Below are 25,678 nucleotides of genomic sequence, written 5' to 3'. Positions count from 1 at the left end.
CAGCATATGAACGTGAGTGATGCTTTTAATCGAAATGGTAATGGAGGATGTTGGAATATGCAATTCGTTCACAACATAATATTAGATGTGTTAATCTCACAATTCATAGATTTGATGCGAAGTTTAGAGGAAGTTTATGTGTTTGTTGAGGAGAGAGACGAAGTTATTTGAGAACTTTCTAATGATCGGATGTTTTCAGCGAAATCAGCATATTATCTGATTTTTAACAATAGGGTGCGATGGTCTGTACCTGAACTTAACAAGATATGGAAATGGAAGATTCTTCATAAAGTCATATGTTTGTTTGGATCTTATCTCAGAATAAGGTACTAATAATAGATAATCTAAGGCTTAGAGGTAAGTTAATTGTGAACACCTGTATCTTATGTAAAGGGGATGAAGAAACATGTGATCACCCTTTTTTGTATTGTTCAATTACTAATCAGTTGTGGAAATGAGCTTGAGCTTTATGGGTATTATGTTACATTTGTCAGCTTGTCTAAAGGATATAGTACAACATCTGTGTTTACCCAATTTGCCAAAAAAATGAATGATTATCTAGAATATTTTTAGGGGCTCATTGCTTTGGGAAATCTGGATGGAGAGAAATCGTTGCACCTTTGATTGGATTGGTTATGATATGCCAAGAATTAAAGATAGAATCATTCATAACATGTGGTTCTGGTATTGGAATACAAATGAAGGATATGGTCTTTCAAAGGTAGATATTCTATAAGACCTAAATCTTTTGGTTTTGTAAAAATTTTAGACCATACAGTTGATGGACTCCACCACTACAAGGTAGTGTGAAATTGAACTTTGATGGAAGTTCTCTTGAAAATCCGAGACCAACAAGAGTTGGAGGACTAACTTCAAATCCAAATAGCAAGACTATTTACCAATTTTTTGGTCCTTGTGTAGAAGCTACTGCTAGCAAAGCTGAAACCAAAGGGCCTATGGTACCTGCTACCCACCCTTCCTAACCGATTTGAGAATCGTGTGAACGGAGAGTGGGCAGAAGGGAAGAAGGTCCTCATAGGAGTTGCACACTTGAGCAGTGCGAGAGTCTGCGGAATGGGTCGAGTAAACTCCCTTGGGGGCCGAAAGAATCAGAGACGCAGTAAGCCTTTGATTTGATTGGTATTAGATTTTTTTCTTAGTTATTGGAAAGGAGGGGCCTGAGTATAGTATAGAAAGGGAAGGCAGAGGTAGTACTTCGAACGGCGAAGAGAAGCGGCTCGGCAAGGGAGGAATGGTTTTTCGTCAAGGAGATGGGGGAAATCGTTATTAGCAAAACGAAGATGCCAAGCAACTAGGTGGCTACTTGTATGATGTCCAAAATCTTTTGGAGAATTTTTCTTCCCATAGAGGAGTGGAAGCTTACTTCACGTCACTCGCTTCAGAAACTGATGCTATCCTTATCAGGGAACTGTGTCAAGAGTTGCAAGATCTCCTCCTAGGTCTTGTTGCGCGAGAACCTCAAGCGTGGACCTTGAAGAGGTCTACCAATTCGTTCTCGAGGAGACGATGCCCCCCGCAGAGGGGAGCAGTCGAAGCCAAGATGAGTGGGAGATCTCTCCCTTGAATGAGAGACTGGAAGAGGTTCACAATCTCCGATTTAATTCATTTGCCTTTAAAAAATTGACAACGAATGACTTAGATTTGGAATGAGCTATGTGGACCCCTCTCCTCTTTTCATTCAACGAAGGCAATAACTCTTCCGGTTGCAAGACTGCTCACCTCATGGCTCTATTATGAGGTGTTAAAGTTTTGAGAGACAAATGTGCTTATTTAAGTTGGGTGGTGGAAGGGGATTCGTTAAATCTAATTAATTGGTGCAACTTGATTGGAAGGCCACTATGGAATATAAGAGATTGTTGGAATGAAGTTTGGGATATATATCGAAACCGTGCAGTTGTGTTTCAACATGTTTATCAAGAAGCTAATGATAGAGCTGACATTTTGGCAAAAAATCATGTTTATCTCCCAGAGATTATTTTTATTTCTGGTTTTGATATGTAATTTGGATGTAAGCAGGTTTATGTAATAAAAATTTCCGTACTCTTGGAAAAAAAAAAATAACATAATTTGAGTTTCTCAACAAATGTCCAAAATTCAGAAGGTCACCATTGAATCTTAGGATGCTATTTTCTTTCCAACCACAATCAAGGATGAACTTTTGCCTTCGTGATATTGGTGGCTTGGTTGTGAGCTCTCATCCCTAAAACTTGCGGTCGTACGATGGAGTTTTACATGGTGGCAGCATATAATATGAAGCGTCTATACTATCTTCGAAAGGGACCATATTGTACAATTACTCCCTCAAGCAAAAGAGTTGCTTTAGTTTATATTTTAGATATAGAATGTGGTTATTTACATAAACAATACGAAATGGCTTTTTCTCTTTTTTTTCGAGAAATTAAATTTTGAGTTTTTTTTTTTTGTAAAGAAAACCATAACTGCGCCTTGGCTAGTCCCTTGTCAGTCATTTCTATTTCCAAGCCCAGGTAAAGTTGTGTTATGTGGGTAGCCGGCATCAAATTTTGCTGCAACTTTTTATGAATCATGAATCGATGTAATCTGCTCATATCAGGGCGTTCCCTAAGAACACTTATGGTCTGATTGACAGTATGGCCCTTGATAAAGCAGAATGACAGAAAAATATTCGTATAGCAACTCCAAATAGTTGGGATAAAACTCTGATAATGATGATAATGAATTATTTAGTTTTTAAGACATGGATCTAACTTTTTTAAAATATGCATCTTTGTTCAATCCCATGATGTTTTCTTCCTCATGCTCATAAACGTCCAATTTAATTTTTTTTTCCCTTGAAGGTAATAGCTAGGTTCAAGATGATACATCTCAAATTTTTCATACACTTTTCGTGCCGATCTCGGGCTAGGCTACCACAGCTTCTTAAATATATGCATGCAAAGGTTTATATTTAGAGTAATGGGCCAAGATTAGGCATTGCAAAAGCCAGTCATAAGCATTACTAGGTAAGACACGGGCCGAATTAGTGATGGCGAGGCCCATGCCCAAACCAGTTGAAAAACATCGAGCCAGATTGGGCCTTATATAAATATTTAAAATATTTAAATATGTAAACATATAATTAAACAATTTTTGGATTGGGACAGGGTAGGGCTAGTGCTACTCTAAGCCTGACCTTAAAAATATTCACGACCTTCTAGGCTATGCCTGGGCCCAGACTGCAAGCCTTAAAATGTGACATGGTCCGACCCAAATGTGGGTGCCCGAAAGCCAGCCTACCGGCCCCGGCGCTGTAGCAACTTTGCTTATGCTTTATTTCTTTTGGTCCTCAAATTTATTTGAAATCTTTTGATTCTCTCTTTACTTCCGATACGAAATCAATTCATAAATTTTTGGAAAGCTAGAGAAAGAAAAGGGCAGTAGGGAGAGAAAGAAAATAAAGTTTGGGCTTCTAGAACCATTTTCACTTATCTAAGAGCTGGCAGATACTCTGTTTCCTCCTTTTTCTCTATCTTTAACTCCTTTTTCTCTATCTTTAAATACAATGACTAAATATTCCCTGGAGTTCACCCCATATGCAAAAATTTATGATTCTAATCTTCTAGAGAGATAAAAATAGGGGAATATATTCTTCAAATTTGGAAATTTCCCTTAGTCTTTATAAAGATCATTTTGCTTCAAATTTGGAAACTTCCCTTAGTCTTTATAAAGCTCATTTTGCTTCAAATTTGGAAACTTCCCTTAGTCTTTATAAAGATCATTTTGATATGTTTGGCTTAATAGAAGAGTAAATACCAATAAAACCTTAGTTTCTTGTAGGATTCGCAATGGGCCGGTGGGCCCAACCCCAAAAAATAGGGCCGAGGGGCTTGGCTAGACCAAGATAGACTATGTTTGGTTCGGCTCGGGCCCGTCCTCAGGGGAATATGGCCGGGCTAGGGCCAAGCTAGATCTGTTCCCAACCCTAGTTTCTTGGAAGGTTGGTGGTCCAAAGTTTTGTAGAAACCTTTTTTTTTTTTTTGGACAATATTATGAACTTTGGAAGCATATTATGAGCTTTATTGGAAGCGTATTTTCGAATTATGAATATTGGGAGTCTTGATTGACGTTCATCCCTAATTTGTTAAGGAAGAAGTTTATATAAGGATGCTACCTTATAATGTTGAACTACGGATGCTCCTCAAAAATCCATCGAAAGAGGTAGTTTTAATATCGAAAAACCCTTTGATTGATCATTTCGACATCGAGATATATGGCTATGAAAAATAAAAAGATTTTAAGTCTCAGAAATAGTGCATTTTACAACATATTATATACGGTCTATTTTCAAGATTTTCGTATGTTTATTGATCTACTTGATTTTAACCATTTTTTAAATTTAAAGTTTTATAATTAGATATAAAAATAAATTTTGAGATAATCCTAATAACATTTTACATCAAAATTATATACCACGATAAAATTTGAAGGCGCACCTTACCTCTACACCTACGCATGCATCCGTATGCCAACTGCACCCATTTGTTAAATTGTCAAAATTTAAAAGAAAAAAAAAAACCTTAAAGAATAATGTTTTAAAAATGGTTGATCTGTGTCGGGTGTTGCTAATCTGGAACGGAATAAGCAGGTATCTGGGGCGATCCCCTTACTGAATCCAGAACCTCTCTTGTGCAATTTACACCGTCAATTGCCCATAGACGATGCTGATGTTGGGCGACGCAATCCAACAACTATGGCCCCTTATCTTACCCTTGGGCTTTCGGGCTTGGCCCATTTTGAAGTCAAGCTCCAGGCTTATGTTAAAGCTCACTGGCCATGCCTAGGTTAGCATGGTGGGTCCCCGACCAAGGCACAACGGAAAATAGTTTTAGTATATGAGACCTTTTTAGTGTGTAATAATTCTCACGCGTTTTTTGTTTCGGTATGTAATACTTAAGCGGTTTGAAGTTCACATAACGGACCCTAGGACTTCTGGAATTTCAAATTTAACTGCCCAATTGAACACCTTCTCAACTTCCTCTAGTTTATTTTCCTTAGAGAGACACTCTGTTTTCGTCTTAATTTACAGAGAGAAACTGGAATTGGGTGGTTTGGGGACTCCGCATTGAAGGTCTACAAGGTGAAGAGACTCAAGTTTTTAAGTGTTCGTTGTTGAAAGGATTGCAGCTTCTGTGAACCCAAGAATTGCTCTGTTTTCCTTTTTGGACTTGAGACTCAGTGAGAGAAACGAGGAGAGAAAGAGAGACTGTTTTTTTTTTTCATTTAGAGAGAGAAACAGGATCGAGTGGTCTTGGGGTTCAGTTTTGAGGGCCTCCAACTTGAAGAGAGTGAAGTTTTTTTAGCGCGTTTTTGTTGAGAACAGAGCATCTGTGAGCACAAGAAATCTCATTCTTTGCTCTGTTTTCCTTTTTGGGGTGTAGAGATTTTCAGTGAGAGAGAGAGAGAGAGGAGGAGAGAGATTGCTGTGGTTTTATTTGGTGGTTTCAATGGGGAACGATGATGTGGGCAGGGTAGGCAGCATGGGGAGAAATGGCTCCTCGATTCCGAGGAACACAGGCGATGGCATGTTCTCGAGGTCTTCTCATGGAGAAGAAGACGACGTAGAGCTAGCGAGATGGGCTGCACTCGAAAGATTGCCGACAAATGATAGGATTCGGAAAGGGATTCTCAGCAGCTCGAAAGGTGAGAGAAGAGAAGTGGAGATTGAGAGTCTCGGGTTTCATGAAAAGAAGAGATTGATAGAGAGGCTGGTTAAAATTCCACAGGAGCACAGTGAGCAGTTCCTTCTAAAGCTCAAGAACCGTATAGACCGGTAAGACCATCTACCTCTCTTTCTCTCTCTCTCTCTCTCACACACAGACAGACACACATTCAAAAGCTGATGAACTATATAAACCAATAAAACCAACAACATTCTCTCTTTCTCTCTCTCTCTCTCTCTCTCTCTCTCTCTCTCTCTCTCTCAAGCTTCAACTTTGAGAAGAAATCCACGTTGGGTTTTCCTGTTCTCTCTCTATTTCTTCTCAAAGTCGAGTTTTCTTCTTAGAATTCTTATTTGCAGAGTGGGAATTGATATTCCAACTATTGAAGTTCGGTTCGAGCATTTGAATGTTGATGCCAAAGTTTTCGTGGGAGGAAGAGGCCTTCCTACAATCCTCAATTTTAATCTCAACTTGATTGAGGTAAAGCATTTGAGATGATTTAAGAGAGTAATTATCTGTGATACGAGGAATTCAGGTTGAATGGTACTGATCTGTTTACTCTGTTTATGCATGCAGGGATTTCTGAACTGGTTACACATTCTTCGAAATAGAAGGAGGCCACTCTCTATACTTCATGATATCAGTGGTATAATCAAACCTGGGAGGTAAGAAGATGTCATGAGAGTATAGAACTATAGACTGTGTGTGCGCGCGCATGCGCACGCGTGTGTGTATTTCAAAGGATATATGAATCATTTGTTTCTGTAATCTCTCTCTCTCTCTGTTCATCTGATACATGTATGATCTCTCTCTCTCTCTGTTCATCTGATACATGTATGATCTCTCTCTCTCTCTTCTCTCTTCTCTTCTCTTCTCTGAATCATTTGAAAGTAATTCTTATTGTCTAAATTTTCTCTCTCACCCCATGAATCATTTGGAAGCAATTCTTATTGTTTAAATTTGCACCAAATGAATGCCCTCTCCCTCTCTATTATTTTTGTGAATCATTTGTTTCTGTGAAATCCTTGCAGGATGATGCACTATACCTCTCTCTCTCTCTCTCTCTCTCTCTCTCTCTCTCTCTCTCTCTCTCTCTCCATTCACTTCCTGAAAAATTGTTTCTTTGAAATCCTTGCAGGATGACACTTCTTTTAGGCCCTCCGAGTTCAGGGAAGACAACTCTATTGTTAGCCTTGGCAGGAAAACTTGAATCAGGCCTTAAGGTAAATTCACAAGTAACAATGAATGCTGATTTGGTTTAATTCTTGTAAATTTATGTGAATTATAAACAAAAATTTCAGGTCTCCGGTAGGATAACTTATAATGGTCATCAGATGAATGAGTTTGTTCCTGAAAGGACTGCAGCTTATATCAGTCAATATGATCTCCACCTAGGGGAGATGACAGTGAGAGAAACTCTAGCTTTCTCTGAAAGATGCCAGGGTGTTGCGACCCGTTATGGTGAGTAAACATGAAATTGGGCTTGAAGTGCCGATAAATTTAGAGGTCGTTTTGCTGGAGAGAAACAGTGATGAAAATTTGAGAGAGATTTGGCAAAATTGAGTTCTATTTCACAATGGTGCAGACATGTTAGCTGAGATATCAAGAAGGGAGAAGAACGCAAACATAAAACCGGATCCTGATATCGATATCTTCATGAAGGTAAACTAATTAGAGGTATATCCAGCTTTACTTTTAATATTTGGGTCTTCTTTGTCTATCTTTTAATTTGTGTGATTTTGACGCTTAGGGATGGTGAAGATTTTTGGATTCTAAGACAGACTTGGTTTATTTTTTTGTTCATGTGCTTCTTTTGTTGATGAAGTAAATGCATTAGATAATCTCTCTCTCTCTCTCTCTCTCTCTCTCTCTCTCTCTCTCTCTCTCTCTCTCTCTCATCATGCACTCACCACCTCTTCAGTTGAAACTACAATGACCTCCATATTTTTGAACTGCATTGTTAGAGTAAAAAATCTCCTTGAATCTTGATGAATGGTGATTATACAGGAAAATAATTTTCCACTGAAATTTGAAATCATTGTTTCCATTCTATAGGCCGCAGCACTTGAAGGTCAAAATGCCGGCATAGTTACAGATTACATGTTGAAGGTAGATCACTTTTGAAAACCTCATATCCTTTCAAGCTATTTTTATGAAGCCTACTCAGATAAGGGAGTGGGTGAACCCTCTTTTTCTCTCCATTCTTATTATTATGCCCCCCCCCCCCCCCCTCCCCCCCTTCTCTCTCTCTCTTTCTCTCTCACTCTCTCTATCCGATATACAGATATTAGGCCTGGATGTGTGTGCTGACACCAAGGTAGGAAATAGGATGGTGAGAGGAATATCGGGGGGACAGAAGAAACGTCTCACAACAGGTAACAGATATAATATGGAGAATTTCTAAATATGATTTCAATTTTCAAAATCCTCTGAGTAAACAGTTTCAATAAAGCTATTCAGATTTAAGCCAAATACTGCACCATGGTATTTCTTACTCCAAACACTTAAACTTGGCAGACTAATTTGCATAAGATGCCTAAAATTTTACAAGATAAGCCTCTGGTTGTCGAAGTTTCACCGGAAAATCTCTAAAGATTTTCTCTTAATATTACTATTATGTTTGCTAGATGGGCTATATAATTCTATTAAGACTAAATAAGATAATGATTGAAAACTTTTTCACATATTATTAGACTCATAACACTTCTTTTTCTAGAAGGAATTTATCGGCATGTTTATGGCTGAAACTCAAATTTTTGACAGGGGAGATGTTTGTTGGGCCTTCAATGGCTTTCTTTATGGATGAGATATCCACTGGGCTAGACAGTTCCACTGCTTATCATATAGTGAATTCCATCAGGCAAGCAGTACATATATTCAAGGCAACAACTGTCATATCACTGTTGCAGCCGGCTCCTGAGACCTACAATCTTTTCGATGACATAATTTTTCTCTCAGATGGTCAGATTGTGTATCAGGGTCCTCTCGAATATGTATTAGAATTCTTTGAATCAATGGGATTTAGATGCCCTGAGAGGAAAGGAGTTGCTGACTTCTTGCAAGAAGTGAGTACCCCTAGTTGTACTCCTTAATTCTGTAAATCTGAATCTCAAATTTCAGATAATCACCTTGAAGCAAAAGGTTTTCATAATTTTGATCCAAAATGATTTTTAGAAGCTTAATGATGCATAATTAATCAAAATTGAATTTAAAACTTCAGATGTCATACTATGAGCAATTGGGCTCTCAGAATTTTCATTCAGAGAGATTATGAGAAGCTTTAGTACGCATATTATTCCAAAAATCACATAGAGCATTTTCAAATTGTCCTATTTCAAGCAAATGTGTATTTAGAAGATTTTGAGAAGCTTAAGCACACCCTTTGTGCATGAAATATCAAGATCCAAAGGATTATGCTTTTAAGCTTCTAGTTTAAACAACTAAAACCTGAGAGGCTCTGTGATTATCTGGTTTGTTCATGTTTGAACCTGTTCCGTACAAACACATGGTAACCTTCATTCTCCTGCAAGCCTCACTTCATTATATGACAAAGTCTAAGTGGATATGCTTATGAATTTTCAGGTTACATCGATGAAAGATCAAGGGCAGTATTGGTTTCACAAAGATGAGCCTTACAGATTTGTTCCAGTCAAGGAATTTGCAGAAGCTGCCCAATCGTTTCATGTAGGAATAAAAATATGTGATGAATTAGCTATCCCATTTGACAAGAGTAAGAGTCACCCTGCTGCCCTTACAACTTCCCGATATGGTGTAAATGAGATTGAGCTTTTGAAAGTGTGCTTCTTGAGGGAACTCTTATTGATGAAGAGGAACTCATTTTATCATATCTTCAAAACTGTGCAAGTAAGTAACTTTAACAGTTATTGGACAATCTCCCCCGGTCTTTTAGGCAATTTTTTGGTCCACCACCTGAAAATCCGATAAAAAATATAATGAAGATTCACCACTGTTCAAATATAATTTTTAACACATCTCCCACGAATATCAAAAAACAAAAGTAAAATTTCCCAAGTACCTTGAGTTTTTTCAAACTTTTCCATGCAATTTTCCCTTTCTCATGTTTTTTCCCTTACTAATGCACAAAAAAAATATCTTGTTGCAAATGAACAAGATATTGAGGAATCATCCATATGTAAGACAATAATTATTGGTATGTCTCTTTTCTGCATAAAAGGGAAAGTTTTGTTAAAGTAGAACTATAAATGTTGTGGATTATTTAAGAATTGAAATTGACTTTCTTTATAAGAAGATATTGATGAACTACTGTGAAAGGGATTCATGGGATTCAGACAATTATCTCGATCGAGGGAAATCATTGAGAAATAGGAATCTGCAAGTGGCATATCCGTAAATGTAAAAATTAAGTTTTTAAAGCGCATGAGCTTAACACAATGCTGTCTATAACTTTAAAAGGTGTACTAAAAGCTAGCATTTCTTTTGCCTTTCATTTTTCCTAATACTAGTTGCTTCCACATTGTCTTTATTTTCTCTAGATATTTTCAAAGATTTTCATCTTGAAACCAAAAATTTGAAGGCGTCATGTGACATTTCCCTCCCAATAATGATCACTAAACAACTAATAGTTCATATTTTAAAAGTATATTTGCATTATTTTTGGCAGCTTGCAATTATGGCTTTCATCATGACGTCAGTGTTCGTGCGCACTAAAATGCACCGAAATACAGTTAAAGATGGAGGGCTCTATCTAGGAGCCATGTTTTATGGTCTTTTTACACTCTTGTTCAATGAGTTTGCTGAGCTACCAATGACCATTTCAAAGCTACCTGTCTTATATAAACAAAGAGATATGCTTTTCTTCCCTGCTTGGGCCTATGCAATATCAACATGGATCACCAAGATCCCCATGTCATTCTTGAAATCTGGCATATGGTTTGTCATAACTTACTATATTGTGGGCTTCGACCCAAATGGTGGAAGGTAAGAAAGTCATCCGTAGTAACTTTGGTCTCATTTACACTAAATAGCTACTGGAGAAATTTTAAATGGGAAAATATGAAATTTCACCAGTTATTACCAAGAATCCTAATTCCATTGAAGATGTTTAGTAATACTAATGATTTGGGTCTTTGGTCTGAGAATAAGCTATTACGAGCCTTTCTATTCTTTTTAGGTAACTGAGGATAGGGCCTCTGCCTCCATATTAACCATAGATAAAGGTTTACAATATAGATGGTTCTAAATGCCTTGAGAAGATATAGGAGAAATTAGTTGTGTATCAATTTCATCAAACGTTAATAACAGAAGGTGATGATTATCTGGATTATGAATTTCGTGTGCCTAGACAGACTTAAGGAATTGGAAATCAGAAAGATGGATAGTATTTTCGGCCAAGCTAGAGCGCTGAATATAGAAAATTATACAAACTAAAGGTGATATTTTCATACTTAATTTGCAGGATGTTTCGGCAGTACCTGCTACTTTTTCTAGTAAATCAGATGGCATCTGGACTTTTTCAATTCATGGCCTTTGTGGGTCGGGACATGATTATAGCGAACACATTTGGGAGTTTTTCTATCCTTGTTGTCATGGTTCTTAGTGGTCTCCTTCTCTCACGAGGTAATTTACTACAATTAAAATAATTCTGCAAACTTTACTTCCTGTTACTTTGGTCACAAAACGGGTGGTCAATAGGAGAAGCTTTGATTAACAGAGAAAGTGAAAAAGTGGTGGATATGGGGCTATTGGATCTCACCGATAATGTACGCGGAGAATGCAATATTAGTTAATGAATTCCTTGGAGATAGCTGGAAGAAAGTAAGATTATCTTTAACATATTCCATTGGTATGTGCAGTGCTTCCATATCCTATTGAAATTCCATGTTTGAAAATCTTGTGCAGGTGACAAATGGGTCGACGGAAACTCTTGGAGTGCAACTGTTGAAGTCTCGTGGAATCTTTCCCGTAGGTTACTGGTACTGGATAGGAGTAGGTGCACTGGTGGGATACATCATCCTCTTCAATAGCCTCTCCATCTTGGCTCTCACATATCTCAAACGTGAGTGTACTAAACAATTCTCAATCCACTAAGTGTGATATATTTTCCTAAGGACCTCATCTGAGAACCCATGTCTTATCATATGCAGCATTTGGTAAATCCCATGTAAACATATCCGAAGAAGAATTGAAACAGAAGCATATGAATAGGACTGGTGAAAATTTCATGGTCGAACTATCATCTGTTCCCTCGTTGAGAGGAAAGGCATCTATTGGTTTTGGTTGTATCGAAGGTACATTGTTTAACAATTTTCTAAAATTATGGAGTTTGCTTATGGATTTCAGCTCATGAAAACTCATTTGAGTTGCAGGGATGTATGGTGAAATCATGAGGAATAACATCTCAACTGATTCAATATCAGATGGGTCAGATGCCATGGCTTCTAGTCAAGAGTGGACGAAAGGCATGGTTCTTCCATTTACTCCTCTCTCACTCTGCTTTGATGATATCAGATACTCAATAGATATGCCAGAGGTAAAATGTGCTCTCTCTCTCTCTGTTATATTACAATAAAATGACTATATTTACCAAGAACTAAAGTGATTCAAAACAGTAGTGAAATATCTCAATGTGGGCTTTATGCATTTTCTGTAATGGTGACACTTTCTTCTTCTTTTGCAGGAAATGAAAGCTCAGGGCGGGAAAGAAGATCGGCTAGAACTCCTGAAGGGCGTGAGTGGGGCATTCAGGCCAGGAGTTCTTACTGCTTTGATGGGTGTTACTGGAGCTGGTAAGACAACTTTGATGGATGTTTTAGCCGGAAGGAAAACACATGGCCATATTGATGGAACTATAAGTATCTCTGGTTATCCTAAGAAGCAAGCAACCTTTGCTCGGGTATCTGGATACTGTGAGCAGAATGATATCCATTCTCCTCAAGTGACAGTCTACGAGTCATTACTTTACTCTGCATGGCTTCGACTTCCGTCTAATGTCAACCCTGAAACAAGAAAGGTAGGAAGGCCAAAGTCTATGCTTCATCATGAATGCTCTCTCTCTCTCGCCACCACTCCACCACCACATTATGCACTCTATAATTCTCCTTTATCCAGACCACTCTCTTCAAAATCTGACATATACAACACAATATATGCTCGAGAAACTCGCATTTTGTATATTAAAGATAGATATATATATTTTGTCCAACTGATATAAGCTGGTTTTTGTAGACGTTTGTTGAGGAGGTCATGGAGCTAATAGAACTAAAGTCGTTAAGGAATGCTCTAGTGGGGTTGCCTGGAGTGAACGGTCTCTCGACTGAGCAAAGAAAGAGGCTTACCATTGCTGTGGAGCTTGTGGCCAATCCCTCCATTATTTTCATGGATGAGCCAACCTCTGGTCTTGATGCCAGGGCGGCTGCTATTGTGATGAGAACAGTTAGAAACACTGTTGATACTGGAAGAACTGTAGTGTGTACTATCCACCAGCCTAGCATTGATATATTTGATGCATTTGATGAGGTCAGAACCAACTAAATTTAAGAGGGTTCTACACTGATCAAAAATTTTGAAGGGATTTATTTATTTTATTTTATTTATCATTTCATATGATGAAATAAGCCTGCCATTGATTCCCTTGAATTGATTGGATTCCAGCTTTTCCTCATGAAGACTGGTGGTGAAGCAATATATGCCGGCCCCCTCGGATCCCATTCTTGCCATCTCATTGAATACTTTGAGGTGAGGTCAAATAAAATAGTAATTTTCATGGATCAACATCCACATATACACACAATACATGCCTCCATATGTATGCATATACATACACAATTGCAATTACAATTGCCTGACTTCAGCCATATCTGGTGAAGGGAATCAATGGAGTCATCAAGATAAAAGAAGGCTACAATCCTGCAACTTGGATGCTTGAGGCCACATCTGAGGCACAAGAAGATATTTTAGGGGTTAGTTTTGCTGAAGTATACAAGAACTCTCATTTGTATAGGTAATAACTTACCCCATCAACACAATGATTGTGATTTTATTTATATTTTATTCCATTGTACTTATTCTCTTCTTCTTTTCAATAAGTGGGCTTTCTTTTATGGGTTTAATTGTATTTAATGTTCTGTATCTGGTTCATTTAATCTACTTTCCAACTTGAAATTCAATATTGTTACAGGAAAAACAAGGAAATGATTGAAGCACTGAGTTCACCACCCCCAGGCTCGGAAGACCTCTATTTCCCTACTCAGTATTCTCAGCCATTCCTCACGCAGTGCTTCGCTTGCTTATGGAAACAGCACTGGTCCTACTGGCGCAACCCCTCTTATACGGCCATGAAATTCATCTTCACCTTCTTCATCGCCTTATTGATTGGGACCATGTTTTGGGATCTTGGTTCAAAAAGGTGTGAAAATTCCTCTAAAAGATGGACTGTCGTGTTGAGAGAATGAGAGCGAAGACCAACTGGACTTTCAAATCATTACAACCATAATTGATGGTTCGTAGAATGTATTTTGCAGGGCTAACCCACAGGATCTCTTCAATGCAATGGGTTCCATGTATGCTTCTGTTCTATTCATTGGAACTAACAATGCCTATTCGGTTCAGCCAGTAGTTTCAGTGGAAAGACTTGTATTCTATCGAGAAAGGGCAGCCGGAACGTATTCAGCTCTACCATATGCCATTGCACAGGTTAGCAAATCTAGTTACAATGCAAAAGTAAGTTTCTTAAAGGATAAGAATTCTAGGAAATACAGAGAACTTCGATTCAAAAAGATAAATCTGAGTCTTCATTAAGCTCAATTCAGTTCCATCTAAGGCACAGTAGGCAAGCAAAGCTTATTTTCTCAGCTTTATCTCATATAAAGAACATAGGCTAAAATTTACTCATTTTACGACACTGAAGCACTCTATATGCAGCTAGAGCCTACAAGATAATGCAACATTGCAAATCAAGATTTAGAAACTCCGCTCGATCTCGGAACTCCTCCCCTGCCCAAGCTGAGTAACTCAGGCTAGTCCAAGTAGACTCGCCGAGTAGTGTACAAGACCAAAAAAGAGCAAAATTGCAACCAAAATTGAAAATTTGCTAAGTGGGTAATAAGAAAAAGAAGCTATACGAGGCTTTAAAAGTACATAAAAGATGGAAGAAAACTTCACAAAAGATGGAATAATGGAAGAATTTGATAGCTTGAAAGAATTCAGAAAAATTCAAAAAAGGGAAAAATTAGGAAAATAGAACTTATAATAATACAAATTCATAAATCATGTTAAAAAATACAAATTATATATAAATACATTTTTACAACCTATTAATGATATAGTAATATTAATTTTTATAGAAACTACATAATTTCTATAAAATCCCAATCTTCTTCATACAAACTCACATCAGCACCTTGCTGAGGCCGATGTACTTGGCCGAGTCCAAGTTGACTCTGCTAAGTTTTAAACACTGTCACAAGTAACTTATGGTGCAATACACTTACTTACATCAGCAACTTGCTGAGGCCGATGTAGGCCGAGTCCAAGCTGACTCTGCTGAGTTTTAAAACACTGTTACGAGTAACTTATGGGTGCAATACACTTACTTTTTCACAATATGTTAATTTAAATGCAGATTCTTATAGAGATTCCATATATATTGGTTCAAGCACTACTCTATGGGGTGATAGTGTATGCAATGATAGCATTTGAATGGACAACTGCCAAGTTCTTCTCGTACATGTTCTTTATGTACTTCACACTACTGTACTTCACATACTTCGGCATGATGACTATTGCCATGACTCCCGATAATAACATTGCGTCCGTTGTGTTCGGAGCCTTCAATGGAACGTGGAACCTCTTCTCCGGATTCTTCATTCCTAGAGCGGTATGTTTCTCTCTTCTTCCTACTTTGTATCTCTACGAACCAAAGTTAAATTACTCTTCTCAGCTCGGGATGAGGTCCCTGCCCAAGCCGAGCCGAGTAACATAGGCATGAGTCGGAATGGACTTGTCTGACCCTGAAGGGCTTAAAAATTGCAAAAGAAATTTTAAAAATTGTTAAAAATAAAAATAGTAGAAAACTTATGAAAGGCATGAAAAGTGTAGGAAAGATAGGAAAAAATTATAGAAAATGGATTATTGAAATAATCAATTAATAGATTGAAACATTGAAAAAATTCAGAAATTATTGTTTGAAGCTCCTCTCTCCCTCTCCCAGTGTACCTTGCAAATACAATAATAAAACTTAAATCAATAAAAACCATCCAATCCAAACTCCCAGTTTGACCAAAAAATGATACCCCCCTCCCTCCCTCTCTCTCTCCACTGTAATTATAAAACTTAATCACTAAAAACCAGTGTTCAGCAACTCGGACTCGGACTTGGTCAAGTCATTTTTGTACTTTATTATTTTCTAAAATATTTCAGGTATAGATCAATTTTTCCGTAGTCCGTATTTTATATACTTTTTTCATCTTCTATCAGCTCGGGCCAAAGCCTCCTCTGAGGCCCGCAGTGAGTTAAAGAACCTTGCAAAAAACCAGCCATTCCAAATTTTCAACATCCAATATTTACCCTGACTTTGACAAAAACTGATTAATCCTATCTGTCCTATTGGTTACAGAGTTTGCCTGCATGGTGGAGATGGTATGCATGGGCATGCCCAGTTGCATGGACCCTGTATGGTCTGGTTGCTTCTCAATTTGGAGATGTACATACCACCTTTGAAGATGCAGGTGCCTCATTTAAGAACCAAACGGTTGCCGAATTCGTGAATGACTATTACGGATACGATCACAACTTCCTGGGGGTGGTTGCAGCTATGACTATTGGGTTTACAGTTCTCTTTGCATTCATCTTTGCTTTCTCAGTCAAGGTTCTGAATTTTCAAAAGAGATGAGAATATGAGTGCATCAATATTCCTAAGACTTGATTGAACAAACTGTGAGAGAGACATATCATCTTAGCCAAGTAGATTTCTTGGATAATTTGCTAGAGAGAAGCTAATGGAGGAAGATAGCTAAGTGTTGATTCATAGGATGCCTGATTTATTCCATCGGCCCATGGAAAATTTTATTTTTATTTTAAAATTGGGAAAACACTCTTATATTTCATATTTTACTATTAAATCCTACTTTTCGAGAGTATAGAGCATATTTGAATTTTAAATTTTTTTCTACAAATACAAATTATATGAAATTTGAGATGTCCACTCTCCTTTCATCGAGGCGAACTTAATAAAAATATTAAAAATTATTCATAAAAACTAAATTGACCAAAATACCTCTAAACAGAATATCATAATTTTTGTAAATTATTATTTTGATTAGATTTTCCTATTTTTAAGAATATAAATTTAAAATTTCAAGTTATTTAGACCTATAGAAAAAAAATTAAAATTAAAATACAATTAAAATTAAAATACGATATGCAATTGTCTCTTGGATTGCCTCTAATTCAATCTAAGACGTTTACTGCAGCTACATAAGGCCTAAGCATGATTAATACAAGTAAAGCTACACCTTAAATCCTTGTTTGTAAAGCACTTTGGCCACAATAAATCCTCATGATGGCTCTAAAAATATTTTCCAGTACCGACTATGAAATTTGAGGCACCAAAATCGGTTCAAGTCTTGTGGATCCATAAACACTTATTTTTTTGGTAGTCTAGATAATGTGTTACAATGTACACTAGTTTTAGCACTTCAAATACTTTTCTTTTCTTTTTTTCACAACCATAATAGTCAAAACTGAGATGACCTATTTGAAGGTTTTCAATGTTGGAACACTGCAATTTTTAGTGAGTTTTGAGGTGAGGCATTACTATTTTGATAGGGCTGATTTTTCTATTGGGTGCGGTTTGTAGAGAGCCTAGGCTCTAAACAATCAAATTAGAGCCTACCTTTAAATAGTGTCGAGAAATGTGGTCTCAATATTGGAAACCTTTGTGATAGACATAAAATATATTTTTTATATTTATTTATAAAGTTTAAAGCTTCAAAAATAGTATAGATCGACATATCTATAAAAACTTAAAAATCTTGAAAAATGATAGTCCAAAAATGCGTTACAAAATACACTATTTCCAAAACTTAAAATCCATTTTTTTCTCATGTCCATGCATCTTGATGTCGAGATGATCAATTTGAAGATATTTGTTCATCAAAACAACTTCTTCTAGTGAACTTTTTGAGGTTGGTTCAAATTTGATTGTTTATACCGTCAATTTTCACGATTTTCAAGTTTTCATAGATCTGTTCGATATACACTATTTTTTAAGCTTTAAATTTTATAATTAAAGATGAAAATATATTTTAAGGCTATCACAAAGATTTTCAATATTGAAACCACATTTCTCGACATTATTTGAAGGTGGGCTCTCATTTGATTGTTTAGAGCCTCGGCTCTATACAAACCACACCCATAAATTATTGAGGCTAGTCTATGGGTAAAAAATATTACATTCCTAATATTTGAAGTCTTAAAATTACACTAAATAAAATTTTATCATCATCATCCAAGTATCATCTCAATTATTTGGGTTGCAATTAAATTAAAATTTATCTAAGGTTTAAATGGATAATATGCACCTACAACACCAACTCTTTTGACTGTGCCATAAATAGCACTGGGCTTCCTTATTCTAATTCAGCTTCGATCCTTTCTAGCTGCTAGTTTTTTATCTTCATGTCCATCTTTCATCTGAGAAGTTGTTGCTTCTTTGGCCATGGAAGTAACCAAAGAAGCAACTACTGCAATGAGTTCTTGGACTGTGTTTTTGAGGTCATTATATGTGGTAGGCATGGCCATTTTGGCTCTCAATAAAAATATCCCATCCCATTCTTGAAGCAAGGAAGCATATTGAAGCCCAAGCGTTTCAAGTCCACCTCGTGCTAATCTGACTACCAGGATTGCATGCTACTGCAAAGGTAACAATAACATGACTCCACTGCACCTCAATTTTCTTTGTGGTTCTAGCAAAAGAACCATGATAATTCAGAAGAACATTTTCCTTATATCTCTTCCCATAGTTTCATCATGTTGGTTATGTAGCTTGTATAATTTTACTCTGTTATGCTACTTTTCTTCGTTATTCACATGGTGGATTGGGTTCAAAGCTAGTTCGTTAATTTTCTCTTAAGCTTGCTTAACAATGATTTTATATCTGCCGGTTAAATGCACTGAATGACTAATTGAGCAAAGGTTAATTCTACGCGTAGTTTTTTCTTTTTTTCTGTCATGATCCAATATTGAGCTATTTCATCCTAAAATTTCAGATGAGATGATCGGATTTTGAGCATTCGTGTGATTCGGATTTTGAGTATTGGCCTGATTTGACAAGGATGAATGTTCCTTGGACTCATTGGTGCCAGAAACCATAGAAGGAGAGGATCATTGAAGGAAATCCACTTGAGCGTGATGAGCCACGTGTAGAGATAAGATAGAGGCGCACACCGTGGTTAGACCATGGTTGGGCCTCGATCTAGTCACAACCGGGACCTCGTTTGGGACCCGGCTTGGGATCGCCTCTCTCGAAAAACCGTGGGGTGCGAAGCGTTGCGTCTTGCACGTGTGCCGTGCACCCACGCTTGTGAGTGGGTGTGGATAGGTGTACCAACGGGTGAGAGGGATTTTACACAGCAAAAAGGACACGTTGGCCTACCTCATCGCAGGTTGGGTTCGTGAATTTTGTCGGACCGAAATTTTTTTTACTAGTCAAACCGTAAAAAAAATTCATTTCGTTCTGGATTGTATAAAAAAAATGGAAAGAAAAAGAGTGAGAGAGAGAAAGAATGAGAGAGGACAGGTAGAGAGAGAAAAGGAGATAAAAGGGGAAGAATGAGAAAAAAACAATTTTGTGTTATGTAAATTAAATATAAGAAAAAATAATGGTGGATATAGAGTAAGTAAACAGTTAAGAGTGTACTTAAATTTTTTGGACCATCAATTTTAAAAATCCGAAAATTGCAAGTATCGACTTGGACAGTGAATTTTAATAACGAATTACTTTTGACCTTTTTGTCCCTACTTTTGGGACCAACCACTTTCAGTCTTATTCCCACTTCCCCCTAAAAACTCCCCGCCCCAAAAACAAACACTCGGCCTTTTCTCTCTCCCCCCTAAAAACCCTCCACCGCTTTTTTTCTCCCATTTGCAACGGCATTGTGTTTTTCTTTACTAGTAGAGAAACCATTCTCAAGAGAAAGACCCACATTTAAAGCCCTTTTACCATGTTAGAGAGAGAAACACCTCCTCAAAGGGGAAACACAATTTCAGCTTTTGAAAGGGAAGAAACACAATTTCAGCTTTTGAGAGAAAAAACCCGTTTGCAGCCTGAGTCCTCTGTTTCGCTGAAACTCGGCATCTTAAAAACCAGCCCGGCCATGTCGATGCTGGCCATGACTGTGGTCTTTGAGTCAGAGAAGGACGGGCAGAACGTCTCATGATTTCCACTGGTGTAAGCGTCACAGGAAGAGAAAGAAGAGCCACTTCTATCTCAGCCTCGAGCCCCTTCATCACCTCCATCACAACCTCCTCTCCAAAACCCCCCTCCTCCCCACTTAGTACCTTCCCCTCATCTCCTTGAGGTGGCCATTCTTCAGCCCTTTTAACACAGAAGAACAAAAACCTAAACCCAAGCCTCTGCGCTCTCTCTCTCTCTCTCTAACAACAGGGCTGAGTCCACTAGGTCCAGGAAGCCCACTGGGTCCAGATGATCTGCTCTTTCTCTCTCTCTCTCTAACAACAGGGCTGAGTCCACTAGGTCCAGGAAGCCCACTGGGTCCAGATGATCTGCTCTTTCTGTCTCTCTCTCTAACATTGGGTCCAGGTAGCCCACTGGATTCGGGTGATCTGCTCTTTTTCTCTCTCTAGCCCAGTAGGTCCGGGAAGTCCAGTTGGTCCGGGAAGCCCAGTGGGTCCGGGAAGCCCAGTGGGTCCGGGAAGCCCAGTGGGTCCGGGTACCCAGTAGGTCCGGGTAGCCCAGTAGGTCCGGGTAGTCCAGTGGGTCCGGGTAGCCCAGTGGGTCCGGGTAGCCTAATGGGTCCGGGTAGCCCAATGGGTCAGGGTAGCCTAATGGATGGGTAGCCCAATAGGTCCGGGTAGCCCAATGGGTCAGGGGTAGCCCAATAGGTCCGGGAAGCCCAGTAGGTCCGGGAAGCCCAGTAGGTACGGGAAGCCCAGTGGGTCCGGGGAAGCCCAGTAGGTCCGGGTAGCCCAGTAGGTCCGGGTAGCCCAGTAGGTCCGGGTAGTCCAGTGGGTCCGGGTAAGTAGTCCAGTGGGTCGGGGTAAGTAGCCCAGTGGGTCCTGTTAAGTAGCCCAGTGGGTCCGGGTAAGTAGCCCAGTGGGTCCGGGTAGCCCAGTGGGTCCGGGTAAGTAGCCCAGTAGGTCCGGGTAGCCCAGTGGGTCCGGGTAGCCCAGTGGGTCCGGGTAGCCTACTTAGCCCGGGTAGCCCAATGGGTCCGGGTAGCCCAATGGGTCCAGGTAGCCCAATGGGTCAGGGTAGCCCAATAGGTCCGGGTAGCCCAATGGGTCAGGGGTAGCCCAATAGGTCCGGGTAGCCCAATGTGTCCGGGTAGCCCATTGTGTCCGGGTAGCCCATTGTGTCCAGGTAGGCCAGTGTGTCCGGGAAGCCCAGTAGGTCGGGTAGCCCAGTAGGTCCGGCTAGCCCAGTGGGTCCGGGTAGCCCAGTGGGTCCGATTAGCCCAGTGGGTCGGGTGAGCCCAGTGGGTCCGGGTAGCCCAGTAGGTCCGGGTTGCCCACTGGTCCGAGTAGCCCACTGGTCCGGGTAGCCTACTGGTCCGGGTAGCCTAATGGTCCGGGTAGCCTAGTGGGTCCGGGTAGCCCAGTGGGTCCGGGTAGCCCAGTGGGTCCGGGGTAGCCCGCTGGGTCCGAGCAGTCTACTAGGTCCGGGCAGTCCACTAGGTCTGGGCAGCCCACTGGGTCGGGGCAGCCCATTGGGTCCGGGCAGATTGGGTTTTTTTAAGAGAAATATTCAGAATGGGTTTTAGGCAGCGTTTTAAAAAACATCGAGTCAAATCGGACTCGCCCGGTTCGACTCGGAATTCGCGAAAAGGGACCGGATCGTTTGAAAAATCGGAAATCGTCCGGTTCTAGAGAGAACCGGACGATTCCGCACAGTGACTCGCCGATTCACTGTACGGAATCGGCGAGTCCAAACAGTGAATCGGCGAGTCCGTACGGATTTTTTTTTTTTTTTTTTTTTTGTAATCCATGATAGATTTTTTTGTAATACTTGATCGATTTTTTTGTAATCCATGATCGAATTGTTTTTGTTTTTTTGTAATCCATGATCGAATTTTTTGGTTTTTTGTAACCCATAATAGAATTTTTTGTAATCCATGATGGAAATGTTTGTTTTCTTTTCTTGTAACCCATGATCGCTTTTTTTGTTTTTTTTTTTTTTTTTTGTAACCCATGATAGAATTTTTTGTAATCCATGATCGAATGTTTTGTAATGCATGATCGAAATGTTTGTTTTTTTTTTGTAATCCATGATCGAAATGTTTGTTTTTTTTTTTGTAATCCATGATTGAATTTTTTGTTTTTTGCTTTTTTTGTAACCCATGATAGAGTCTTTTGTAATCCATGATTGAATTTTTTGTAATCCATGATCGAACTGTTTTTTTCTTTTTTTGTAATCCACGATTGAATTTTTTGTTTTTTTTTGTTTGTTTTTTTTGTAATCCATGATCGAATTTTATGTAATCCATGATTGAATTTTTTGAAAATTTGTGATTTTTTTTTTTTAATCTATGATAGAATTTTTTTTTGTAATCCATGATAGAATTTTTTGAAAATTTGTTTTTTTTTTTTAATCCATGATCGATTTTTTTGAAAATTTGTTTTTTTTTTTTTTTAATCCATATTATTCAAAGAGAAAATGAGAGAGATGATGATTATGAGGCTACCCTATCCCAACCATATTATTCACATATCGAGTCCCAACAGCAACAGTGTAGGGATGAGCATGAAATACTGTAAATTAAATGCTGAATGGCGGTTCATGTAAGGAAAGAACATATCAATATTCGCATATTCATTCAAAAACATGGAGTATCCTCATTTTTTATTGAATTTTTAAAAAACAATATTTATAATGAATTTTAATAATTTTTTCGAATTTTTTTTAAGCTTTATTCTGATCGATTCACCCGATTCCCGATCCGGATCGTCGATTCGGATCGGTTTTTTGAAAGCCCGATCCGGGTCACTGATCCGTTTTTTAAACCATTGGTTTTAGGGATTGAGATTTTAGAGAGAGAATTGGGTTTTATAGAGAGAGAAAAGGAGAATGACTTTTCAGAAAGAGAAAAGGAGAATGACTTTTGAGAGAGAGAATGAGTTTCTAGAGGGAAAAAGAGATTGAGATTTTAGAGATGACTTTTGAGAGAGAGAGAATGAGTTTCTAGAGGGAAAAAGAGATTGAGATTTTAGAGAGGTATAGTAGTTACTAGAGAGAGAAAGAAAGATTTGGTTTATAAAGAATGGGAGAGTTTTTAGAGAGAGACTGAATTTTTAGAGAGAGATGAGGATTACCCAAATGACCCACAAATCTAGTAAGAAAAAAAAATTGTTTAAAAATTTAGAGCCCCCTTATGCAGTTTTAGAGAAAGCGAGATTGGGTGGGTTTTAAAAGACAGTAAAACTTGAAATTTTAGAGAGAGAAATTGTGTTTTTAGAGAGAGCAACAGATAAGTTTTTAGAGAGAGAAGAGCTTCTAGGGGGCAAAAGAGATTGAAATAATAGAGAGATAGTTATGGGAGAGAGATTCGGTTTGTAAAGAACCAGAGAGGTTTAAAGAGATTGGATTTCTCAAGACTGAAAAAAATTTTAGAGAGAGATGAAAATTATCGAAATGACCCACATATGCTTTGCTGATGGCACCAAGCTAAATGGTTTCTCTCTTTCCATCTGAAACGCGTCTCTCTCTCTCTCTCCATTTGAAATGGGTCAATAACCCTTAAAGAAAAGGCTCCCATTTCCTCAGGCTACGTTTCTTTGCATTGCAAAATATATAGGTAGAGGATAACCAAAATAGGTTTTTTTTTTATTTATTTATTTACAAAATCTCAATATGCACCCATAAAAAAAGGTAGGCACTTTCCTCTTTAGATTGCAAAATAGAGGAAGGGAATAACCAAAATAAATAGATTTCTGTTTTTGGCAAAATCTCAATATGCACTGACAAAGAAAAGAAAGGCTGATACTTTCCTCAAGCTACGTTTCTTTATCTCTTTAGGTTGCAAAATATAGAAATTGAATAACCAAAATAAATAGGTTTCTTTTTTAGATAAAATCTTTTATTTTATTTTTACCTTCCTATAAAAACTAAAATTTTTTGCCGTGGATGACATTTATTTAGAGGACATGCTTTTTATGAGTCCTAGTACTCATATGTAGATATGAGTCCCCTCTTTTATGACCTCTTTTTTACATAGATTTTAGACCTAATTTTTTAGGTGTATCTAATTTTTATTGTATTTTGAGAATGGGGTTGGGTTTTTAGTGGTAGCATCACTTGTGCTTCAACTAAGATTTGGTTTCCATTTTTACCTAATATAAATCACTAGAGATTTCAAAAAACGGGTACAGGCTCATCATCCTCACTGAATTACCCAAAAAAAAAAAAAATCTCTAACGTGAAGATCATAAATATGTAAAAAACTAAATTTTAAAAACAAACTATAAAAAAACGTTTAGAGACCATTGCTTCTTATCATTTTTAGAAAGGAGGGATCACCACTCTACATCTTTATAATGGATGTATGTATGATGCCTCGGGCGCTAATGTAGTAGTCATGCATCCCACGATGCATAAAACACTTTTTCTTTATTTAAAGGATGTATAAAATTGAAGTTTTTGGCCTCTTAAACCTCCTCTTCAGTGCGTCGCATTTTGGGTCGGTGCAAAAGCCCAAAGATGCTATGCTCCTACTATTACTTTTAGGAACCCAAATTATAGGAACTTAACCTTTTCAGCCCATACATTAACCTAAATTAAAAAACTGTCTAATTGTAATTTTTTATGTACTTGAAAACAATATACGTATAGAATGAGTGTAACAGAGATGAAGATGTTGAGATGGATGAATAGCAAGATAAGAAATGACAGAATTTGAAATGAATACATTTAGAAAATTTTAAGTGTGATGCTAATAAGCGATAAGAAGAGCGAGAGTCAGTGTTTGCAAAATCAAATCGAAACGGTGAATCGGATATGGGTCTAAAAGCTGTTTAATCGACCTAACAGGTAAACCCGCCAATTCAACCGTTCTAACCAGGCAAGTCCCGGGCGGTCAAAAAGTGTTAGAAAAAATGCAAAAAAAAAAACCATCAAAATATGAAAAGCATATAAAGAATGATTAAAACAAAAATACATTAAAATGAAGTTGAAAATTAATGAAAATAAATAAATTTTAACAAATCGATTTGTGCTTAGGGATATTTTTAAAATTTTATATTTAAAATATGGGAATATGTAAAGTGATTATTAATGACAAAAACAATTTTTAAATTTTACCATAATGTAAAGAATATTAAAAATTTATTACAAACCAAATTCTTTATTTTTTAGAATTTAAAAAATGTATTACATATATTTTGGGGGTATTTTAGTCAATATATACTTTGAGAATTTTTATTTTTATTTTTATTTTTATTAGATTCTTATATTTTTTAATAATAGACGCTCCAAATTTCAAGTAATTTGGATTTATAGAAAATAAAAATAAAAATTCAAATACGAAATGAGGTCATGACCGTCAGATCGGTCCAAATTCAATCGGAACCATTGGCTGACACTGTAGCTATCAGCCTGTAAGCTGACAGAATCTTTTCTCATATATATATATATATATATATATATATATATATATATATATATATATATAATACCAATCGATCACCAAAACAAAACCGAGTGGTTAACCGTTAGGTCGCCCGATTTTTCCAACTCTTTAGTAAAATCTTTAAACGGTTTGGTTTTA

The 25,678-nt window shown here is 37.7% G+C and overlaps 1 protein-coding gene across 1 annotated transcript; it reads left to right on the top strand.

Annotated features, from left to right (window-relative positions):
- Positions 1–4,961: 4,961 nt before the first annotated feature.
- LOC18438017 (pleiotropic drug resistance protein 1) lies at positions 4,962–16,704 on the top strand. The gene is made up of 24 exons (XM_088869649.1): positions 4,962–5,809; positions 6,059–6,179; positions 6,276–6,364; positions 6,838–6,922; positions 7,001–7,160; positions 7,285–7,361; positions 7,755–7,808; positions 7,984–8,074; positions 8,463–8,764; positions 9,282–9,563; positions 10,342–10,658; positions 11,137–11,297; positions 11,392–11,495; positions 11,580–11,736; positions 11,825–11,968; positions 12,047–12,210; positions 12,358–12,690; positions 12,906–13,196; positions 13,332–13,415; positions 13,547–13,680; positions 13,858–14,085; positions 14,201–14,372; positions 15,301–15,555; positions 16,294–16,704. Exons 1-24 carry the CDS (start codon positions 5,484–5,486, stop codon positions 16,567–16,569), a joined length of 4,407 nt encoding a protein of 1,468 aa, XP_088725775.1. The 5' UTR covers positions 4,962–5,483; the 3' UTR covers positions 16,570–16,704.
- Positions 16,705–25,678: the final 8,974 nt, after the last annotated feature.

Source organism: Amborella trichopoda, chromosome 6, assembly GCF_054954075.1.
Source record: "Amborella trichopoda isolate Santa Cruz 75 chromosome 6, AtrichopodaSantaCruz75HAP2 v2.0, whole genome shotgun sequence".
Classification (NCBI taxonomy): domain Eukaryota; kingdom Viridiplantae; phylum Streptophyta; class Magnoliopsida; order Amborellales; family Amborellaceae; genus Amborella; species Amborella trichopoda.
This window is presented reverse-complemented; position numbering and strand designations above follow the sequence as displayed.

Excerpts from the sequence above, each read along its gene's own strand:
- LOC18438017 (XM_088869649.1), top strand. The coding sequence starts at position 5,484 with ATGGGGAACGATGATGTGGGCAGGGTAGGCAGCATGGGGAGAAATGGC. Across the intron at positions 6,365-6,837 it reads GGTATAATCAAACCTGGGAG|GATGACACTTCTTTTAGGCC; the intron begins GTAAGAAGATGT and ends AAATCCTTGCAG. Across the intron at positions 6,923-7,000 it reads AACTTGAATCAGGCCTTAAG|GTCTCCGGTAGGATAACTTA; the intron begins GTAAATTCACAA and ends CAAAAATTTCAG.